The 23805-nt window shown below is 40.4% G+C and overlaps 1 protein-coding gene across 4 annotated transcripts in view; it reads left to right on the forward strand.

Moving 5' to 3' along the window:
- Positions 1 to 23210, forward strand: part of TM9SF3 (transmembrane 9 superfamily member 3) — a 93726-nt gene extending 70516 nt beyond the window's left edge. For 3 of the 4 annotated variants that reach the window (XM_073352979.1, XM_073352980.1, XM_073352981.1), the window contains exons 11-15: positions 2668 to 2736; positions 2866 to 3012; positions 3493 to 3576; positions 4330 to 4406; positions 12168 to 23210. In XM_073352979.1, the coding sequence (XP_073209080.1) occupies positions 2668 to 2736; positions 2866 to 3012; positions 3493 to 3576; positions 4330 to 4406; positions 12168 to 12235 (445 nt within the window). In that variant the 3' untranslated portion in view covers positions 12236 to 23210. The remainder of the gene's footprint in view (positions 1 to 2667; positions 2737 to 2865; positions 3013 to 3492; positions 3577 to 4329; positions 4407 to 12167) is intronic. The other variant, XR_012159928.1, reaches the window with a different exon arrangement.
- The last annotated feature ends 595 nt before the right edge of the window (positions 23211 to 23805 follow it).

Genomic DNA, 23805 nt, shown 5'->3' on the forward strand with positions numbered 1-23805 from the left:
TTTACCTGCATTCTGCCATATATTTCATGTTATAGTAGTCTTGGATGATGACTCAGCACATGTTGTTCATTGTAAGAACACTTCCGCAGCAGATTTGACAAAACGCAAAGAAGAGTTCTAAAGCTAGCTACAGCATTCGACCCAAGGTTTAAGAATCTGAAATGCTTTCCAAAATCTGAGAGGGATGAGGTGTGGAGCATACTTTCAGAAGTCTTAAAAGAGCAACACTCTGATGTGGAAACTACCGAACCCGAACCACCAAAAAAGAAAATCAGCCTTCTGCTGGTGGCATCTGACTCAGATGATGAAAATGAACGGTCTGCACTGCTTTGGATTGTTATCGAGCAGAACCCGTCATCAGCATGGACGCATGTCCTCTGTCATGGTGGTTGAAGCATGAAGGGACATATGAATCTTTAGCACATCTGGCATGTAAATATCTTGCGACACTGGCTACAACAGTGCCATGAGAATGCCTGTTCTCACTTTCAGGTGACATTGTGAACAAGAAGCAGTCAGCATTATCTCCTGGAAATGTTTGAGTAGCAGCCGTGTTAGTCTATATTCGTAAAAAGAAAAGGCATGCTCGTGGCACCTTAGAGACTAACCAATTTATTTGAGCATAAGCTTTCATGAGCTACAGCTCACTTTATCTGACGAAGTGAGCTGTAGCTCACAAAAGCTTATGCTCAAATAAATTGGTTAGTCTCTAAGGTGCCACTAGTACTCCTTTTCTTTTTTCTCCTGGAAATGTAAACAAACTTGTTTGAGCGATTGGCTGAACAAGAAATAGGACTGAGTGGACTTGTAGGCTCTAAAGTTTTCCATTGTTTTATTTTTGAATGCTGTTGTTTTTTGTACATAATTCTGCATTTGTAAGTTCAACTTTCATGATAAAGAGATTGCACTACAGGACTTGTGTTAGGTGAATTGAAAAGTATTTCTTTTTTTACAGTGCAAATAATTGTAATAAATATAAATATAAAGTGAGCAGTGTACACTTCGTATTCTGTGTTGTAATTGAAATTAATATATTTGAAAATGTAGAAAACACCCAAAAATATTTAAATAAATGGCATTCTGTTATTGTTTAACAGTGCGATTAATTCCACGATTAATTGCTATTAATATTTTTTAATCTCTTGACAAAAAAAAGCTATAGCTATATAGCTAAAAATAGGTTAGATAAATCCCTGTCAGAGATGGCCCAGGTATGCTTAATCCTACTTCAGCATGGGGAGATGGACTAGAAGACTCTCAGGGTCCCTTTCAGCCTGACATTTCAATTTTGATGATAAACGAACGGCACTCGCTACCCCAGTCTTGAAAATGAAGCACATTTTTTTGTGCAATAGTAATACTTGTGTGTAGACACTGAGATGGTGCTACAAAATGAATGAAGCCTCACAATGCCCCTGTGAAGAAGGCATTTTCATATTAGGGATGGGGAAAGTGGCACAATCTGTGATTTGCCTATGGCCATAAGACTTATCTGTGGCAGAGATGGAAATAAAACTAGATTGTCTGATTCTTATTGCTGTGCCTTAACCACAATACCATCTTGTATTATTAAAAGTGTCCCTATAGCTGAGTTTCTCAAATATATAGATAACTTACACTTATAGCACTTGGAGAGACAAGGTGGATGAGGTAATACCTTTTATTGGACCAACTTGTCTTGGTGAGAGACAAGCTTTAGAGCCACAGAGAACTCCTCTTCAGGTCTGTGAAAGGTACTCTGGCCTTGTCTACACTGCCACATAACAGCGCTGAAACTTACTCGCTCAGTGATGCAAAAAAACATCCCCCTGAGCAATGCAAGTTTCAGCGCTGTAAAGTGGCATTGTAGACAGTGCACCGGCACTGGGAGCTACTTCCCTCATAGGGGGTGGCTGCGACTACACAGCCACGTTAAAGTGCTGCAAGGGCTGGTGGCCATACTCTGAGGCCACCAAAAAAATTGTTCTGAGAACCTCTGCCATAGAATATGTGCTATTTATGCTGAACAATCTTTTTCATCTTGCATTTAGCTGTGATGCTCAGTTGGAGTACTTTTCCCAGACCTGAAAGATTTGTCTCTCACCAACAGAAGTTGGTCCAATAAAAGATATCACCTCATCCACCTTGTCTCTCTAATGTCCTAGGACCAACACATCTACAACTACACTCCATACAATGATGGTAGATAGCACTTTCCATTTCAGAATTATTTTTACATACATTACATCACAGGGATTTTGTAGGACTCTGTTACGTAGGTAAGTATTATGGGTAAGATTTTTTTTAAAAAACAAGAGGTTGTAGTCAGGCTCCTAAGTAAGAGGTCATATGCTCAAAAGCAGTGAGGTTCCATTGACTTCATTTGGAGCTGCTGTCGTCTTAGGGCCTGACCCAACTTAAGTGAATGGCGTTCAGTACGTAGACTTCCCTTCAGGCATGAAGACTGACAGGAGTCTCTCACCGGTTTTAAAAATCTAAGATTTTCTTTTTAAATACGGTGGGTCTAGAGGGACCGATGCGGAGTTTGTCTGAATGGGTGCCTTTCATATGTCTCTTTTGGGTTTTATTAAGTGTTCCGCTGTTTGTCTTAGATATCTTTATTAATGAAATATAAAACTATAAAATTATCTAATATCAACATTGATTGCTATTTCTGTTATTTTGCAGGTTCATGGAACCAGCTGTTATTGTTTGCCTAGGTGGAATTCTCCCTTTCGGATCAATTTTCATTGAAATGTGAGGGGTTTTTTGCATGGAATTAAGTTAACCATTGCTAGTAAATATATTATGCCTGATCAGTTGAAACTGCTAAAACGGTGTAGTTATGATATAATAAAGTTGCCTATTTCATTCAATTCTACTTAGGTATTTTATTTTCACTTCATTCTGGGCTTACAAGATCTACTATGTTTATGGCTTCATGATGTTGGTGCTGGTTATCCTCTGCATTGTGACAGTCTGTGTGACCATTGTATGTACGTACTTCCTGCTAAATGCAGAGGATTATAGGTGGTAAGTACCATTTTTGTTCATAAATATCCTAATAGTGTACTACCTCAGAATCATAATATGGAAAGGCTCTTGCAAATCTGTATTGATATAAAGTTTCTCTAAACACACGTGGATTTTTTTTAAATTACCCTGTATCAAGCAAAGGCTGGCATTAGAGTATGAATTGTTTGCAGTGTTGTTGTAGCCGTGTTGGTCGCAGGATAACAGAGAAAATGTAAGTTCATGTGTAGTAAGAGCATGTTGATTACACACTCAAACTGTGTAGTGTAAAAAATATACATAAGACAGAAGCTAATCAGTATTTGGTATTACTGACAAATAGTTTCCTGGAAGTCTGCTTTTCACATGAGGCACAACATGTTTAGACAACTAGATTTTTTTTTCTACTGCAGATTTTTCCTGTACCATATGTTTTGCTGGGGAAACTTATGTTGTTTGCTCCATATCTGGTGGTGTGACAGACTTGTATGTGTTTTTCAGGCAATGGACGAGCTTTCTTTCTGCTGCATCAACTGCAATCTATGTTTACATGTATTCCTTTTACTACTACTTTTTCAAAACAAAGTAAGTGGTGATTGTATCTTGTACTTCATAGGTCAGCATTTAGTAAATCAAACATTTGACCTAAAGAATTAAAAATAAGCTTACTTTAGAGTAACTGGTATATTGAGAAACTACAAAAAAATCACCTAAGAACATAGGGACAGTCATACTGGGTCAGACCAAAGGTCCATCTAGCCCAGTTTCCTGTCTTCCAACAGTGGCCAATGCCAAATGCTTCAGAGGGGATGAATATAACAGGTAATCATCAAGTGATCCATTCCCTGTCACCCATTCCCAACTTCTGGCAAACAGAGGCTAGGGACACCATCCATGTCCATCCTGGCTAATAGCCATTGATGGACCTATCCTCCATGAATTTATGTAGTTCTTTTTTGAACTCTGTTATTGTCTTGGCCTTCACAACATCCTCTGGCAAAGAGTTCCACAGGTTGACTGTGCATTGTGTGAAAAAATACTTCCTTTTGTTTTTTTTAAACCTGCTGCCTATTAATTTCATTTGGTGACCCCCTAGTTCTTGTATTATGAGAAGGAGTAAATAATATTTCCTTATTTACTTTCTCCACCCCAGTCATGATTTTATAGACCTCTATCTATCACCCCTTAGTTGTGTCTCTTCCAATCTGAAAAGTCCCAATTTTATTAATCTCTCCTCATACAGAAGCCGTTCCATACCTCTAATAATTTTTGTTGCCATTTTCTGAAACTATACCTGTGGTATAAATTACTATCTTTTTTTTTTTTTTCCCCTTCCAGAATGTATGGCTTGTTTCAAACATCATTTTACTTTGGTTATATGGCGGTATTTAGCACAGCCTTGGGGATAATGTGTGGTAAGTCCAGAATATACTCAAATCTGCTTTGTGTATATCATAAATTCACAGCTGCCTCTTTTCAAAATGCTTTGTAAATAATTTCACTTCTGTATATATCATTAAGGAAAACCTACTATCCTTGAAAATAACGTTCCAATTTCCTGGCTTATATGCTTGGTTTTTCATTTTATACCAGTCTAGTAGAACCAGGTTTGTGTGAACTGCTTTTTCAAAAGTGAAGACATATCTTTTATGTGCTATGTAGAAAACAAGACATCACTCTGCAGGGCTGAAAGCATAAAATATTACTGTAATCAGAGGTTGAATTTCCAACACACCTGAGCTCTGTGCAATGAATTCCATATTAACTAGAGTCCTTTACCTTTTCTGTTTGAGATTAATCCTTTAGCACTCAGAGGGGGAGGTAGATTTCCAGGCATCCATTTAAACTGTGTCCTAAAACTCTCAACTTCTTATTTTTGAAATTTGAAAATGGAAGCCCTTAGTTCAGGAGTGGTCAGTTGAACAAATACTTCTCATTCTATTCACTGCTGACATACTCTCCCAGTATATGGGAGGATATGGGCCACAAGGATTTGTGGAGCAGGCACTGAGTAAGGAAGATTCTGCCTTGAATTTCCACCCAGCAGTGAAATGCCTGAGCCTCATGCTGTAATGCAAAGGTTATAAAAGGGCTATGGCTCTTGACAACCACCTTTTTTTTTTTTTTTGCCACTTGACTGCTTCAAGTGCTTGTAACAGTCTGGCTCACACAGGACCTAAACTCTTCTGTAGTTTTTGGGGGGTTACGGTAGTTAGTCATTAACCTATACTATACCAAAGTGTAAAAAACTTTAATCCCAAAGCTGTGGCATACAACAGATCAGGATTTAATCACTGTGATGCAGCAAGAACACAGTGCTAGTAGCTGGTCACTACTGTTTGCCATGAAGAAGTACATTTGCCAGATCATCTGTTTGGCCTAGGCCATCATCTCCAGCCATGGCTCTTACAGACGGAAGGAGGACTAAAGCTAACCATGGTAGAGGAGTCTTCACGCTTCCCAGAAATTGTAGTCCAAGACCCAAACAGTTCTGGGGCAATAGGTACAATAGGGCACGTCACTTGACAGGAGATAAACTGAATGGTGCTTGACCTACTTTCTGGCAAGAGAGAGCCACACAGCAGTAGCCCCAAATCCCTTGGTGCCAGTAAGCCTTTGATATGTTCTCTGGGGTTAAGAGACTTATGCCAGTTCCTCTGCACCAGAGATGCACTTTTTCTAAATCCGTAAGCTGTGTTCCCAGCAGTGGATAAACTAAAGTTCCATCTAAGGCCTTAAAACATAAAAAGAAAAACCATTCTTCACACCCAAAAATCAGGTCGGTAGAAGGAAAGGTTCATTAGGGCCCATGGTCCATCATTTGTCAATGTCTCTGTCACAGAGGTATTTTCTAGAAAATTCCTCAGCAGTGCTATTTAAAGAAGCAGCTGTGAGCCATGGCTCTGGTGCTAACATTGCCCCTGTGATGGGTCCATTCTCTCCACCACCCCAGGACAGGACTGTGGTTCAAATGGGGCTGCTCGTCTTGCATCAAGAGGGATGGTTCTCTCCGCTCTTATCTTTTTAGCAGGCTCAGATATCCAGTGAAGGACTCATGGTTGGTCTCAGCACCATCTGAGATGGCATAGACTGCTCATTCCAGTAACTCCCAGTACCAGGGGTATCCTGAGATTGGCGAGAATGTCAAAGAGTCCTGTTTTTTCTGGGAAGGAATGAGGAAGCAAATGTTTACAAATATTTACAAATGAGCAAAGAACACAGTGCTCTTTCATGCATTTGGTTTCACTTCCTGTTAGATGCTGTTTGAGCAGACCTTTGGATAAGAGTGTAGTAAAACATATGGAAGTTCACTTGCGGAATTTAATATATTCACCTATTGGCTTTTTTGGTTCTTTCCCTCACATGTTTTTGAGAGTGAAAATTGGTTCTTTCCCATTTTTGCCCAATATGACTGGCTTTATTCATGCAAGCCTGGAGTTTTATTTTACAACTCCCTACCCATGCAAATATTCCTTTGCTCCTAGTAGGAGTACTTGCATATGGGTTACTGATATCCATAAGGATTTGCAGGCTCAAGGCACTAATAGATTCAATATCCACCACTTATGCTTCATGTATATTTTTTCTACTCTTTAGAAGAGTCAAGAAGGTAATTTCATGACATTTACAAGGAAAAAGAAATGTGGTCAACTCTAAATTAAGTGCTTTTCTGACTGAAATCTCATCTTGCCTCTTGAAGTCTTTGGCACATTACAAGGTTCCCCCACTGTTCTGGCAGTCTCTCAGCTATTTTTTCTTTAATAGGGTTTTATATATCTTTCAGCTCTAATCTTTTTTTTTTTTTTAGTGTTCAACCTGGTACTGATTAAAATGTCTAATGCCAGGAACTGAGTGTGTCCATCAATTTTTGTAATTAAAATGTTTTTAAAAAAAAATTGAAAGGGAAAATCTTCATATGCTTTCTTGTTACTGTGAAAAGGTATTTGAAACAGTATTAAGGAGATATCTAGGTTTTTACTACCCACATATTTCTTCAAAATCAGATGACAATTCGTTTTGTATATTAAATTCATATCCAGCAGGGCTAACAAAGTGTGTTAGAAAAATGTGCACTGAGCATGCTTTTTACTGCTGATCTATTATGAAACAATGCACGGAGGGACAATGCTCATGTACGTGGCTGTCTGCAGCATCATGCAGTTGGATGCTGTTGGAATCAATTAACATGAACTTGCCTGCTTTGGAGCCCCTGCATGTCCAGGCCCCCTATCCCAATCATAAATCTCCCAACTGTGTTTACCTAACTCAGATTTCACACACTGTACTTTGATCACTGGAGAACACTGCTTCCTACAGAGCATAAGAGCTTTGAAAATGGAAGTGGGGAGCTCCCTAGAACTTCCAGACCTTTGATCTTAATGCAAGAGACAGACAAAACTTTAAAAATCCCCATCTCTTTAAATAGCATAGGGAGGAACTCATCTGATCTGGGTAGCCATTCTTCATGCCCTTGTGGCTCACTAACTTCATGGTGTCCATGCTTAATTCAGTTGAATATATGGTGCACTTGACCATGGCACATTCAGATAAATATTTACATATTGTTTACTCCCTTACTTGGAGTTTCTTAACTCTGTATACAAAATCACAACTCTGATTTGCATTAGTTGTTTTGTGGTATTAAGACCACAGAATCATAGAAGATGAGGGTTGGAAGAGACCTCAGGAGGTCATCTAGTCCAACCCCCTTCTCAAAGCAACAGCAAGGAAACTGTTTCTTTTATGATTCAGGTGTTCCTGACTGTTTGGATCCTTTGAATTTTGCTTTACATGCTTATGAAAGTTTATGGTTCTGATGAGATGGACTGTTTACAGTTACTCCATTAAACAAGTATTTGCTCAAAGATATCCCGATAGCCAAGTCCCTTGAAAACCCCCCTAGCCAAAATACAGTTCTTCTTACTTGATGGATTATACCTGGAAGTAAAATTCTTACTCAAAAGTTACAAATAATAGTTTTTTATACCTGGGTCTGGGTTCCAAGTAGTGAGGGTCAGGAACTCCCATATCTCCAGTATTCTAAGCCAGGGGTTCTCAACCTTTTTCTTTCTGAGGCCCCCCCAAACATGCTATTAAAAACTACGGGGCCTGGCAGGGGGCTCTGGACTTCAGCCATTGGGTGGGGGTGTGGAGGCTCAGTGCTCTGGGTGGCGGGCTCAGGGCTTCTGTTCTGCAGCGTGCTGGGGCTGAGGGGTGGCGACGCTCAAGGCTTCTGCCCCATGTGGGTTCTGGAGCTCAGGGCTTTAGACCTGGGATGGGGAGGGGCCACTGGGGCTTGGGGATTTAGCCCCAGAGGGAGTGCGAGGGCTCCCTGTGGCTCTGCTCCTGGTTTCAATCCCAGGACAGGTGGGGGAAGGGCCTCAGGTCTTCAACCCCATGGATCCTTTCCTAATTTCAGCCCTGTGGGGGCTCCGGCCTTGGGGCTCCCTGCAGTTCTGCTCTAGATTTTAGCTGCACACTTCAGACACAGGGCCCTGTGGCCCCCTGAAACCAGCTCGAGGCCCCTCCAGGCAGCCATGGATCCCTGGTTGAGAACCGCTGTTCTAAAGCAGATAGCATCACCTGGGGTAGCACACACCTTGTTCAATTCCTCTTTTGGCTGACACAGTGACATTCTATGCTACTGCGTTGCACACGACTTTAGCTAACACTTTCTAGTTGTTAACTGAGGAATGGTATCTCTTTCTTCCTTGTCTTGCAAAGCCAACTTGTATTGAAATAAGTAGCTTAGTGAGCAGCGTTAGTCTTTGTATCAACAGCCGTATATGAGAAACTATGTCTGCAAAGCGACCTGGGGACTTCAAGCCATACTTTGGATGCAGTCGTAAGCTGTCCCTCATGGATATGACTGTTGCCCAAGATTCAGGGTAGGCCATGACTTGTTTCTGTGGCTGAGATCTGTGGCCTGATGTCTCCTCCAAACTGTCAGGACCTAACTTGAATGTTTTAAGCATTTGTTGGCCTTCCAAGCTTCTATAGTGTCTCACATCATTACACCCCAGAGGGCCTCAAAGCACAGATGTCAGAATGCTTCAGGGTAGCTCAGTTTAAATTAAAAGGAGTACTTGTGGCACCTTAGAGACTAACAAATTTATTAGAGCATAAGCTTTCGTGAGCTACAGCTCATTTCATCAGATGTATGCTGTGGAAAATACAGGGAGGAGATTTTATATACACAGAGAACATGAAACAATGGGTGTTACCATACACACTGTAACGAGAGTGATCAGGTAAGGTGAGCTACTACCAGCAGGAGAGGAAAAAAATCTTTTGTAGTGATAATCAAGGTGGGCCATTTCCAGCAGGTGACAAGAACGTGCCTCACACGGCTGCTACTCTGAAACCTGTCAGTTTAAATGAGAATTGAAACTGTTGACATTGTCTGCTTTGATGCTGGCAGAACATTACTAATCTCTCAGGAGTGGTTCAGCACCTTTACAGCGGCCGGCTACCGTCAGCAAGGCTGGAAGACAAGGTTTTGACATGCTCAAGGAATTCTGAAAACATTCCTGATGTTGGACTAAGTGCAACACAGACTATTAGAGAAGACCACTAAACTAGCCTGGCCACATCTAGTCTTTCCAAGTTGCCAAGCAGTCTACTCCAACCCCAATAGTACCAGGGCTTGTGGGCCACAGCCTGATTCCTTGTACTGACTGAATTCATTTAATCCTATTGCCTTGGCCAAGTCATTTAATACACACGCCATGTCAGCTAGCTAGGTAAAGCACTGTCATGATGCTGAACCTGCTTGATACTTATGCCCCATGCTCTTATTGCTCTTGATGCGCTCCGTTCAGAAGCAATTAGCTTGCTTGGTGCTGATGGCCTGATCTAACTCAGATGCATCTGCCATATCTTTTGGTTTCACAATTGCAGCTTGCTATTTGAGGCTAATGGGAGGACTCACTCATTAGCCTGGGGGATCCAAAGGACTCCTCAGTCCTTATGAGTTTATAGGAAGTCTGAAGAGGGCCCGAAGATTTTTCTGCACTTGGAAACATCCCATCCTTCCAGTAGCTAGGTTGTTCCTGTTCGTTCATTCCTTAACTGATTGTTGAAGGATATGTATCAGAAGTTTCAAAAGGGCTGATCACAATTACTTTGCACCAAAGGATATTACAGTTTACTTCTTCCCGCTTCCTCATCCCCCACCATCTCCCTGAAAGATTATTAGTAGAGATGGCTGTGCATGTGAGTAAGATCTCTGGATCAGCTCTTCTGGATCATAATTCTAAGCACAAGGATGCTCTTTGAATCTCTCTGCCACCGCCACCATGATGCTGGAGTCACCCTGGTTCATACTGAAATACCCAAATTCTTAGCTTGTGCCCATGAACTAAATGAGGTATATAAATGTCACATCTCAGACCAAAGCCTGTCTTCTCCTTTGGAGAGTCTTAGGATATGTCTGCCTTTGAGGTGGGAGGTGTGATTCCCAGGTTGTCTAGACATGCCATGCTAATTGAGTTTGAGTTGGCACTCAGACCACAGCAGTGATGGACACCTTTCTTCCCTATTCCTTGGAGAAAGGCCTCCATATGTACCTTTCATCCTCCCCCATCCAAAAGTTCTGACCTAGCTCAGGAGAGACACATACTCAGTTATCTTAAAAGCCCCATTTTGGTCAAGACGCATCTTGTTCTTGATCCCTTTCAAAGTTGGCAGTGTTTCAGGTTTAGTTTCCTTTATGTGGCACTCTAAGCTTTAATCAACCAACATGACGATATTTTTTGGTTTACTTTACCTTAGTTTTAGCCTGTGACCCATTGTAGTATCTGAGCACCTTCCACGTGAAATCAGTAGTGAAATTTCAAGTGGAATTCATGGAGTCTCTGGTACTTCTCCCTTTTTGGGGTAGAAATTCTGCTTGGGTAAGGTTTTTGATTTGATTTCTGTCTTTTTTGGTTTGGCTGGTAGAAGTGGGTGTCAGTGAGTGCCATTCTTATGGTTGAAAGGCTTTTTCAAAGTGGAAAGTTTTGCAGCATTTCCCTAAAGATGTTCAGGCTCTGTAATCACCTGCTCTTCTTTGGAAGTTTTGTTCATATCTGGATCCTCTTGTCAAGTGCTTTGGGACCCCCTTTATCTGACATACTTCATCCTGGGCTTTAATCTGTGTTGTCGCAGAGGAGCACGCGTGTGAGTTTTCCATGCATAATCTATTCTGGGAAGAACATCTTAATAAACTTGGTATGGAAGGTCTCTTGCCTTTTATCTGCGGTGGATTACAGCCCTTAGATTGTCCACCTAGCTTTTGGTTTCACTTCTGACCATGGAGTGGGTCAGACTGGCTGAGTAACTGCAGTTCTCTTGATCCTTTCCGGGTTTGCACCTTTGGTGTCGTGTTAGCTTATCCTCGCAGGTTGGGATCAGCAGTCAACCTTCCATTTGTTCCTGTTTGGGAGGTATGCAGTATAGTCGTGTAGCATTATCTACGCTACTGCTTACTCAGCCTTGCTTATCCATCTTCGATTCTAGGTTTGGCCTACTGCAGTTGCAGAACCTGCTTCTGGGATGAGTCCTTGCTGTCTTGCCACTTGAGTATCTAGTTTTTGTTAGGATGCCTTTTACTACTGCGATGTATTGTTCAATCCCAAACTGCCTCCATCCTCAAACACCTAATGTCCTGTTCCTTTATTACTGCTGTGGTCCAAGCATACGTGCCTCATGACTCTTACTAATTTGAAAACTGCAGGTTGCAATTTCCTTTTAACAACTTATTGCTATTCATTTCTAGCTCATGGTGAGAAAAAGAACATTCACTTTCAGAAAATCTGTAATTTATAATAAAATCCACCTACCCCAGAGATTTGGGAATGTTTTGCTTTACACCCTTTGCTTGGAGAAAAGGACCTGGTTATCAGAAGCAGTAGGGGGAACTGCTATATTATCAGGGCAAGGGAGCATAGACTTTTGGGGAGATGGTTTAATGGATTTAGATCTTTAGAGCTATGGGAGTTCTTGCCAGTTATTCACTGGGAGCATGGATAATTGTATACAGTTTGAGAAAAAGTATTCTCAGGTAAGTAATTGGTTTTTTTTTTTTAGAATGAATGGTTTAAATGACCGTCTCTAAGAACAGTGTATTTGTTTTATGTTAATAGTTATTAGGTGATCTCCTCTAAAATATACATTTTATTTTTTTTGTTTTGCAGGAGCTATTGGTTACATGGGAACAAGTGCCTTTGTTCGTAAAATCTACACTAATGTGAAAATTGACTAAGGAAATAAGAAAACTTAACTATGGATCAGTTACTGTTTTCAGTGGGGGTGAACTTGCACAACAAAAAGCGCAAGAAGAGAGTTGGGTTTTAAGACTGGGCCTCGTGTGGGTCTCCATTTTGTGGATGGCTTAAAGTAACATCTATTTTCATTGATCCTAGATTCTTACTGACTGCTTTCTCCAACTGTTCACAGCAAATGCTTGGATTATATGCAGTAGGCATTACTACAGTACATGGCTAACCTTCCCAAAAAAACCTAGCTCATTAAAGACGAATAGGCTAGCTCTCTTCAGTGAAGAGGACAAACAGTTTATTTCAAGCATTTGTTCCATTCAATAAAAAGAGGGAAACTTGGCTACTAAAACTGCTTGATTAGTAGTCTTCCTGGTACTTAACATTTCTAAATTATCTAAAAATGCTGTTCCAGAAAGATTACTTTTCTGGTTTTCACTGCCATTGTCCGGATAGAAGTATGTTTTGTATTTTGACTCTGGGTGCTTCTTTTTGGTTCATTTGCAGTATCAACTATCCCTACACCCATTGGTCTAAAAAATATATTAAACTCACCTGCATGTAATATATCAGCGATCATTCTAGTTGGACCAACTTCCCATTTATTTATCTTTAAAGTAATATCCAGCTACATCTTAAATCCATCCAAAGAAGATACAGTCTGAAGACAGTGCAATTTACTGTACAGTTAGAAAGCAAAATGTTAAACGAAGAGGATGCTGTTTGTTTTTTATTAAACGTTTTGAGGTCTAGATTAAAACAAAACCAACGTTTTAACTGAATGTCTAAAGTGATTCTCCTTTTTTTTCCAAGTTAGTCTTTTTTTCCAGTTTGGGTTTGAATGAAGGCTTTCCTTAAGACATTATAAAGCGGTAATAAGTGTATATAACATTAAATAATGTAACTTAGGTGTAGATCTCAAATGTATTTGGATGTACAGATTTACTACAGAGTACTTTTTTCTGATGATTCGGTGTACAAATGTGTGAATTTGGGTGGCTTTTTACATCTTGCCTGCCATTGCATGAAACGTTGGGGTTTCCTCACAATGTGTGTATGTCCTACTTTCTGGTCTGTTTCCTTTCTGAAGCTCTTACAGGAATTACATTTGTAATTTAGAACATTTTAATTTTTGTTTAATCCTATCTGGACACTTGTGTAACATCTAAAGCACGGTTGCTTTAGAGTGTTCAGAAAACTAAAATAAACTTTTCAGACAAAAATGTTCTGATTGTGAAAATAGATGAATTTGCAGTTGAAAATGTCTGTTTAAAAAGGCAAGACTATTGAATGCCACTTTCTGTATACAGTATTACTGTGCTTTTCAAATATCGAAAACCCACGCTTCAAAGTCTGAGAGAGTTTGCCTATATCCGGGCTATCCAGTACAGTTCCAAAGATGGCCAGCTGAGAGAGATCCTTCTTGACTGAGATGTTTATGGGGAAATTTGTTGATCCAATTAGTATACCGGGGAGAAGGAATGAGAGGAGCACTAATATAAACGGGCAAATAAAGGTTAAGATTTTCTAAGACAAATGAGTGTTAATTGTGTAGTGTACTTGGCTAGAAAGATTCTTCATGTGTTAAATTCTTCATTTGTTTCCATGAGAGATTAAAAGCCAGTCAGCTTGGGATTTTGGCACATGCCATATAGGGATGGCTTTCATAAGACTGTCTGTTTGGAACATAACATCTGCCCCAGAAAATGCAACTTGTTGAATTAAAAAGAAAAAGGACAGTGACCCCATGCAATGGTATTTGTATTAATTATCCCTAAATTGTGTATTTATAAAACATACCATTATTGAGCTGTGGATGAAATACCATTCCACCCTTGAAGAGGGGAGAACCGAACTCATAGGAAGTATTTATTACAAGGTACGTTTCTAGAAAGTTGTGCACCATGTGTGTGTGTATATTTTATGTGAAGTATGTGAGCTTTAAATGAATGGAACGTTGATTTTCTTGGCCAGTGTTAACTGATCTTTGCAGGAAAAGAGAAGTGGCATTTAAAGTAAGTGTATAGTTGGTTGTAGCTAAAGTTTGCTGTTTGACATATGATGGTTCTAGTTTAAAAGCACATAGACTCACTCCAAAGGGAGCATAAACTTGGTCAGCAATTATTTTGCCTTAATAAAATGACTGTTTCACAAAATATAGATTTTTAAACAAAAATGGTTTTTGTACTTGTTCCCTCTAGTGACTTTCCTAGCCCTCTTCTGTTGAATGTTCTTCTGAATGTAAAGTGCAAATCAATTATCAAACACAATAAATCATTAAGTGCCCCTCTGAGGTACAAGATTTGGAAAGGGATTATTAATAATGGGTCTGTATCATTGTATTTAGGGTACTTGGATATGATTAGTCTATCAGAAATGTCATAAATCATTTTTGAAATTTCATTTAATTGGTTGTCTTGTAGTTGGATTTTTTTTTTAGTACTATAGAATTGCATGTTGCATATTTCCTTTCTCCATCTTCTGGCATTATTAGCTTCAGAAAATCCAGCCAGCACACTGTACTTCTTTTAAGTGACATTGAAAAGATACAAACCATGATTTCATTTCTGCAAGTATGTTCCTCTGGAGAAATGCTTTACGTTTGAAATAATTGACATTTTTACACTTCTACCCTAGCGCAGGAATAGGTTTTTTTCTGCTTTTGAAGGATTGTGAAGTGTGACTGCTTTGTTATTTTGAGCTGCTTGTCCTTGTCATGGTTGCTGTTCGAGCAGAGCCTAGTTATTAGCTCAAATTACTGAGAATACATCTTGAACCATCTCAAGTAATAGGATACGGAAGCTCTTGGCCTAGGCAACATAGCCCTTCCTCTGTTGTGGATGAAATAAAGATCTTACGCCTAATACTTCTCCTAGCATGGCCTCTTGTCAGTTCTTGAATTGGCTTTAAAGCCATCTGTTAGGAACTCTTCAGTTTGCGTCTTCCTATTTTGGTACAGATAACTTTTGTTGAATTTACTAAATGGTGATGTGTAGCAATAGCCCATCTCAGCCAACTGCGTTGGATAAATTCAACTGTGAAAGTTTTGAATTTAGAAAGGAATGCGACTAGCATGCAGCTGTAGTACTGAGCACAGGAAAAAGGAGAATGCTACGTTAGAGATTTAAGTGGTTTATTTTGTAGTCATTTTTATTGGACTTTTGACATCTGGTTGCATAAGAGCAGCAGTGTAACTTAAAATGCAGTTATAGTTGGCAAGTGACTAGATAAAATTGATCGTGCCTGACTGAAAGCTCGCTCTCTCTGTTCGGAGGGATCTACTCATTTTAGTGGCAAATTTAGATTTTACTATTGTCAGCACTGCAGAGGCAACAGTAACGAGTTGGAATTTATTCTGGTTCTCTCAACAGTAAGTTCCAGTTGCACGACCCATTCAGTTACATGTATGCAGCCCTACTGAAGGACATGGAACTGAGGGCCGAATTTGGTCTGCTGAAACTTAGTGGTAATGATGTATAAACCAGAAAGAAGCCAGCCTGACTTGTTCAGATCTCAAGACTCCAGCAGGAGCCAACTCTGGTAAATTGAGCGTGTTTGATCTAGACTCAAGTCTACACTCTGAAATTTCTTAAATTCCTATCAGTATTGTCTCTGGTCCAGTGCTAGCACAGGTGGGACCTGTATAATAGTCAAGGATCTGATAGCTGGACCCCTTTTTGTCATTGTTTTTGGTAAACCCGCGGAAGCGGGGCTCTCACCATTACTATAGTCACTTCAGTTGAGTCAGAAAGGGCACCCGAATGAATCAGATTTCCCGATTTCCCAAATGTGGACAAGACTTGAGGCACAAATGTAATGCTGTTTGTTGTTCTGTTAGAATAGACCCGCACTTCAGAATGCAAAACTCTGTGCTGATGCATTTCCATTCTTCAGGAGCAGCTCTTCAGTTCTTTCATCTTTCCCAATGTGGGAGCTCCAAAGTGTCTTTCTGGAATAGAAATGATTTCCTTCCAGAGGAAAACACATGCAATTAGAAAATTAGGTAACTTTTTTCTCTGGGAGATGCTTTTAAATCTTAAAATTAATGCTAACGTTTCATTGTCATACTTTTGGGAGTACCTAGGGCATGGGTTTTCAACCTGGAGGTGATAACCTGCTTTTTTTTCATGGCTAGGTAGAAGTGGTCCTGAAACTTCCTTCTGTTGCAACCTTGGGGTCATGGTATAGCAAAAGAAAACCAAATTGTCTAGACCAGTGGCTTTCAACTTGTGGTCCATGGACCCCTGGGAGTCCACAGACCATGTCTAAGGTTTCCAAAGGGGTCTGCACCTCCATTTGAAATTTTTTCGGGGTCCACAAATGAAAAAAGGTTGAAAACCACTGGTCTAAACAATTGCAACTTTTGCAATATCTTGAAAAGTGACATTAGCGAGTTCTAATGCATGGAGAAAATCTAAATCATTTTGGGGGAGGACAAAAAGAAGGGTGTGGCCATTTGTTTTGGGAGAGGCTAGTCCTATATGCTGAATTAACCAATGTTTGAAGACAAACTGCTGATGGTGAACTCATGTTTAGGCTTTCTAAAGGTGTATTTTCAAGGCTTCTCCTTTTCATTCTTACCAGTATACTGATAAGAGTATAAGAATTGCAAAAGATTCTTACAGAGGAGAGGTTGATACAAAACACAAGGGGAAAATTGTTACTTGCTGGTATATTCATCTTATAAGCACTTTCGGTCTGTGGAAACAGTAGCTTGCTAACCAGCAATACTATCAAGGCAAGGCCAAGTATTGGGTACTTGCTGAGGTTCTGTGTGTTGTAACTTAATTTTTTTTAAATAATTAAATTTAACCCCCCCCACCCCCAGATACTTTCTTTATATTCTGGACAGAAGAGTCATAAGAGTATGCAAGAGTTCATGTGAAGTATGCAAGAAGCAACTTCTATCTGAGGCTCCTTTGCATGAGTACACGTAACAAAAATGTACTGTGTTTTTATAATAGCAGATTAATACACAAGTAGAATATTGCTTACATTTTACAGAAGAACTTGTTTTCCCACCTTTTGTAGCACAGGTTAGAGCATGTTCCTAGTAGCATGAACTAGTTTGTTCATTACAACATGGCACTGTCACGTATAATTGATCATTTTGTTAAAAAGGTAGACAATGTCCAAGCACAAGCTGAAGTACTTTGCTGAATAGGGATGGTTTGCTGAATTGGACCCCAAAAGTAGAAGGGTGAACCAAATAGGAAAATTATAAATATTTTTACAAAAATTATTTTTACTAAAAAATGATGAAAATGTAAGTTTGATCTGCACTGCAGGAATCTGTCACATTGAGGCCAGTAAACTTAAAAAAAAAATTCTTGTAATGGAGATATTAGAAATACCCCTTGTAGCCTTTTTAACTTTTCTGTGTAAGTGAGGAAGCTTCACGGGTGAGGAAGTTGTTCAGGGCATACAAGTGAAAAGTTTTATGAATGGAGGCAATATACTTTATGCCACAAGCCAGATTAGCCAACAGTTGATAAATGTTAGCATACTGAAGACTTGCATCCTTTGAATTTGAGGATTTCTCAAATCTTATTTGTATTTCAGCCCATAAACCTAACGAACAATTTTGCTCTGATCAAGTAGGAATGCTTTTTACAGCAGTAGGTCTTGTTGCAAAAAGGCTGGCTAATGAAACAATAGATTTCCTTCTAGCAAAAGGATTTGAAGATGTACAGTGGCCAAGTTTTGGTAGAGCTTTATAGAAGGTTGTTCTGAAAGTCCAGAGTGGTAATTGTTCTTCTACCTGATATGCAGAGGTCTCTACATCTAAAGTCACTTATTGCTGAGAATAATTACAAGCATTAGGATCAGAGAATATCAGGAAATATTTAATTTCCTTAAAGGGAAGTTATTGTTTGCAATCTCTTGTACTTCCATTTTCTCAACGTTTGTCTTTTATCTGTAAATTTCCAGTGCCTGTAATGTACCGAGACAATAGAATCATAGGGTTAAAAAGGACCACACGGTTCAGCAATAGATAAAGCATGGCTTCTATTGGCCTAGTTAGTAGGAGGGAAAGCTCCCTTTTTGGGTTATCTGATGGATCTGCTGCTTAGGAATCACAAGCACCTTGGTTTAACTGTATCACTTTAATTTTCTAGGAAAGTGGTGTATTGTATCCACTGCTGCAAGCTGCTTATCCTACTGTGTGCTGTAGCAATGTGCCCTCATGTAGTGCAACAATGGAGTGTTTCCCTCTTGTCTGGCCAGCAGTTGGCAGATGAACTAATTAGCATTGACCCTTCTTTATTTGGAGGTCTAATCAAAAGGATGTCTAATTCTTTTACCAGAGCAGGCACATCTTCAAGCCTAAGAACTGGAGAAAATCCTATGTCAAATAACTCTGCTTTCTAATACAATCATTCAGTGTTACGGGGATGCAGTTAGGAAGCTTAAATTCAGTATTTAGAGTCTGTAAAAGCTTTTTAAACAATTGTAATTAGAACCTTTTTTCATGAGCTGAAAACAGTTTGTAGTTGAGCTTTAGTTTCTTTTTGCCTTGCTCCCAAGAAGTGTTTGCAATTGCAACGCAAAAAACTGCAGCATTGTCTGATAATCTGAAACTGGCCAGCTAAGCTTCCTTGTCTAAACCGCACAAAGTGCAAAAAAAAAACCCCAAAAACTGCATCTGTGGTCAAAGTAAAACCAAAAATATTGGTTTTAATAACATGACACAGCAAAGGAAATCTAGGTTTTAAAATCTTTTAAAGCTAAGGGAAAAGAAGTACTTGTGGCACCTTAGAGACTAACAAATTTATTTGAGCATAAGCTTTTGTGAGCTACAGCTCACTTCATTGGATGCTCACGAAAGCTTATGTGAATACAGACTAACGGCTGCTACTCTGAAACCTGTCCTTAAAGCGAAGAGTGTCTTAGTCTTGGAAGTTAGAGAAAGGTTTAGCATGTTCTGTGGTCAGTGATATAGCAGACTGCCACTGCCGTTGAGGTTAGAAGATTATTTAGATAATCATGTATACACACAAAACTCATGATAAAACATGGACAAGGAGTGCATTCTGTGTAATTAAGAAGGATCTACTCCTTTGGGTTGCAGCCAGCTTTCTTTTGCTAATTCATTAAATCAAAACCTTTTGAGAATCGTCAAATTAGTAACAAATTCAGGTAGTGTATGCCACCAGGCTCTTCAGGAATGGACAACTTAGGGTGGATGTTGGAATGCAACTCTTCTTGCCTGATGGTAGTGGTTTAGAGGGTTTAGCATCACATTTCTGTCCTTTTTTTGTGGCAGGAGACACAACCTTCTTTGGAAAGACCAACAGACACATTCAGAGAATTCCAAACACCAGAGGAATCTTGCCAAAGGTGGCCTGTATGGTTTTGTTTAACCCTATTGCAGCTGGCATCACTGGAAGCAATCAACTAACTCAGTGGTTCCCAAACTTTATTGGTTCACAAACCACCTTCTTAAATGGTTGCGAAGTGAATTGATGGCACATCAAGCTCTCATACCACAATTTGGGGACTTCTGGTTTAGCCCGTCTTGCTCTTTCCTTTGAGAGGTCCTTTGTTTCTTCCTGGGGCCCTTGTTTTGAGTAAAATACAAGTTTTAAGAAATGTTGCAGGAAGTTGCTTTATTTTCCCAAGATTCAAGGACTGAACAATGGAGGGAAGTATTGTTTGATATTTCTTTGGGAAGGGGAATGGCTCCTAAAATACTTTGCATTTACATAAAATCTTAAATTCAGTGATCTCAAAGTACTCCGCAAACCACGACCTACTTCCCAAGGCGTTGAGGCTGTTTCACTTTTTTGAGTAATAGGGATAGATCACTCAAATGTCTCCTAAATTTTAATGTATAAATGGATCTGGTTGCAAATGGAATAAATTCTTTTTTCTGCTACCAAAAGCTCAAGTATCGCACTGAAGCACAAATATATTGGCCCATTTACTGATTTAGTACACAGAAAGAAACGTTGGGATGATAAACTTATGGAGAAATTCAGATAACTATTAACCCCACAAAAATATTATGGCATGATTAAAATTTGTTATAGAGGTAAAAAGCAGTATCGAGTGAGAGACAATAGGAATCAATAATGGAACCCAATTTAATTTCATTAACAACCTCGAGCTGTAACTTAGAGCATAATCAAATCCTGCTGAAAAGCCCAAACCAAAGAATAGGCAAACACAAAGGAAGTGGGAACCAACCCAAGTAGTGACCAAGAGAGACGAGAACAATAGACTGCAATAATGAGATTAAGTATAAATAGACACAAAGCCTATACCCATAAAGAGGAAATCAACACTAGTTCAAACTAAGGAACGGCTGTTTGAAAAGTTGAATGCAACAAGACTTGGGACGATACTATGAAACAACTTGTGGTGCAATGCCATACTGGCAGGGGAGAAACCAATGCATCTTGGATACTTTGATTTTCCTCAGATCTGTTAGCTTCTCTACGAATATGGTATGGCTTTTGAGGAGAATCTTCTGTAATGAAAAGTTCTATGTCCGTACACCCACAGTCATGGTTGTGTGTAGCAAAAGCTGTTGCATTTTACTGTGTGACTGGCTGTCGAGTGTCCTTGAACATGTTTTTGTTGTATTCCACACTGAGGTCATAAGAGGCTGGTGTAGACTGCAGCAACAGCATGGAGTTCTGGATCCACAAAGGGTTCTTTCCCCAAATCCTTTACTACTTTTTGACAAATCAACTTGTTTGTCAAATCTAAACTCAACCCATGCGTCACCAGAAAATTTGCTCCCAGCAGGTTTTGTGGTTCTGGTAACTTAGCCAGAGCAAACATGAGTCCTGCATAAATCTCCTTTGGGGACTATCAGTGGGTGAGACCACTTTATTTTAATAGGCTGTTTTGTAAAAGTCTCAATTGCCATGACTCCTTTTCTTTCCAACGGCGATGTGGCTGGGTGAGGGTCATAATGTAGATACACCTGCACCTCTGTCCACTATACACATTCCCTTCCCACTCCTTAGCAGAGCCATACAGTTCTCCCTGCTCTGCCTGTATCTAAAGAGGCCATTATACAGCCTGGTGGGTACTGGGGACATTGTGAATGTGTATCCTCTCCCCCACTTTACCTGGCTTTTAGAATCAGGGCCTGATCAACTGATTCAGAAAACCAGGTATCACATCCCCTTAGAGGGGACTGGATTTCTATTTGAGTGTATTTGGACTGTCCAGTTGGCTGTGAAACTATTTCAGTTCCTTCCCTTGTAGCTCAAGGGAATCATTCATGTAGCAAATTTCTGCCACCATGTCATCCCATTGATTCAATGAATCAGACTGGGCTGGGCACTGCTTTGGAAATGGAGGGCAAATTTTCTAAGGTGCTGGTTTCTAATTCAAGCCTGCTCAAAACAATTAGACACCGTAGCAGTAAGATTCACCAGTGCTTGTATACAGTCCTTAGCCTGGTTTGCAACAGGCTTAATCTCCCTTCTAACTAATTCATATTGCTCTCCTTTTTGCCTCTCTAAAGTATTGCACAGTAACAACAAACTATTCATTGCTGTTCCCTTTAAATCACTCCTGTTAACTTTCTGGGTATTAGCCTTGTGTTTTAAACAAAGTACTCACAAACCCAAAGGGATCTTGCGGCTCTGCTATATTTATCGAGGTGTCCAGACTTCTCCCATGACTAGCAATATAAGACTTAACAGACGGCATTAAAATTGCTTGTTCGCTCTGGAACCCAAGCATATTAGGTCTGTTAGTGCATCTTAGCCCAGTGGTTTGAGCAATGGCCTGCTAAACCCAGGGTTGTGAGCTCAATCCTTGAGGGGGCCATTTAGGGATCTGGGGCAAACATTGGGGATTGGTCCTGCTTTGAGCAGGGGGTTGGACTAGATGACCTCCTGAGGTCCCTTCAAACCCTAATATTCTATGTTCTATCATAGGTATACCACTACATACTAAGGAGGCACCCCCCACTTACTAGTGTAAAAACCAGTTTATTTAATATTGTGTACTTGTAGCATGTTAAAGTTTATAAGTCCGCAACCTGACTCTGTCCCTGATATTAAGAATATTCAGCCTCTCTTTGGACCAGAATCAGTGTAGGTGGAGGATAGGTGTGCAGTCACGTTCCTGAATGCAATCACTAGTGGAAGTTTTTCAGTGATCCTTTGGATTCTTTTGGGAATCGAAAGCTGCTCAGTCACTGCCCACTACCTGTGTTCGGGTCTTCAGTCACCTTGGCCTGGAATCAGTTTTTCGACAAAGGGGGAAAACACTGTCACTTTCCCAAACACCCCTTTCAGTTCCAGAATTAAAGGGACACCCTTATTGGGAGTCCTTGGTCTCTCCGAGGAGTGTGATTATCAACCGGTGAGGCCAGAAGCATGTCAGCTCCCCCACACCTGAGAGCCAGAATTATCAGTTATTCTGGAAGCACAGTCAGCCCTATTCTCCCACTGGCACCAGAATTAAAGGCTAGTGCGCTGTCACCAGCCTTGGAAGTCCCAGAAAAAAATACCTTCTCTGTCCAGTCCCTACAGCCTAAAGGTATGTGTACTCTGTGATAAAACACCTCTGGCTGGCCCATGTTAGCTGACTTGGGCTCGGGCCGCTGGGTTATAAAAGTGCAGTGTAGAAGTTCGAGCTCTACTCTGGGACCTCACAAGGGGGAAGGTTTCCAGAGCCCAGGCTCCAGCCTGAGCCCAGGCGTCTACACAGCAATTTTATGGCCCTGCGAACCCAAGTCAGCTGACACGGAGCAGCCTCTGGGTGTGTTGTTGCAATGTAGGCAATATGCTGTTTAGGTCTGTGGACAGACAGGAGGCCCAAGCACAACTGCTTGGCTGTATCCTGGTAATTCCCAGATGATTTTGCATCTACATCTTTGAGCCAGTTCTGGGTTTCTGTAATCTTCAGTACCACCAAAAAACAAACCATATACTTAAAAAAAAAAAAATCAATTTCACTGTGCAACACTACGAGTATTTTAACTGCAGTTGCTTAGGAGAGAAAGTACTCTGGCTGGATAAAAGCAGTGCCCAAAACAATTCCACAGATTGCTCAAACCAGTTTTGCAGCTGCATTATGAAACTTAAGGCTTCTAAGGCTATATCTACAGTGCACTTTTTTGTTGGTAAAACTTCTGTCAGGAGTGTGAAAAAACCCCACCCCTGACCAACAAGGGACTGAGGGAAATGATTATTCCCCTCTATTTGGCACTGGTGAGGCCACATCTGGAGTATTACGTCCAGTTTTGGGCCCCTCACTACAGAAAGGATGTGGACAAATTGGAGAGAGTCCAGCAGAGGGCAACGAAAATGATCAGGGGGCTGGGGCACATGACTTCTGAGGAGCGGCTGAGGTAACTAGGCTTGTTTAGTCTGCAGAAGAGTGAGGAGGGATTTGATAGCCGCCTTCAACTACCTGAAGGGGGGGTTCCAAAGAGGATGGAGCTTGGCTGTTCTCAGTGGTGGCAGATGACAGAAAAAGGAGCAATGGTCTCAAGTTGCAGTGGGGGAGGTCTCGGTTGGATATTAGGAAACACTGTTTCCCAAGGAGGGTGGTGAAGCACTGGAATGGGTTACCTAGGGAGGTG

The sequence above is a fragment of the Lepidochelys kempii genome, chromosome 7 (assembly GCF_965140265.1).
Source record: "Lepidochelys kempii isolate rLepKem1 chromosome 7, rLepKem1.hap2, whole genome shotgun sequence".
Classification (NCBI taxonomy): domain Eukaryota; kingdom Metazoa; phylum Chordata; order Testudines; family Cheloniidae; genus Lepidochelys; species Lepidochelys kempii.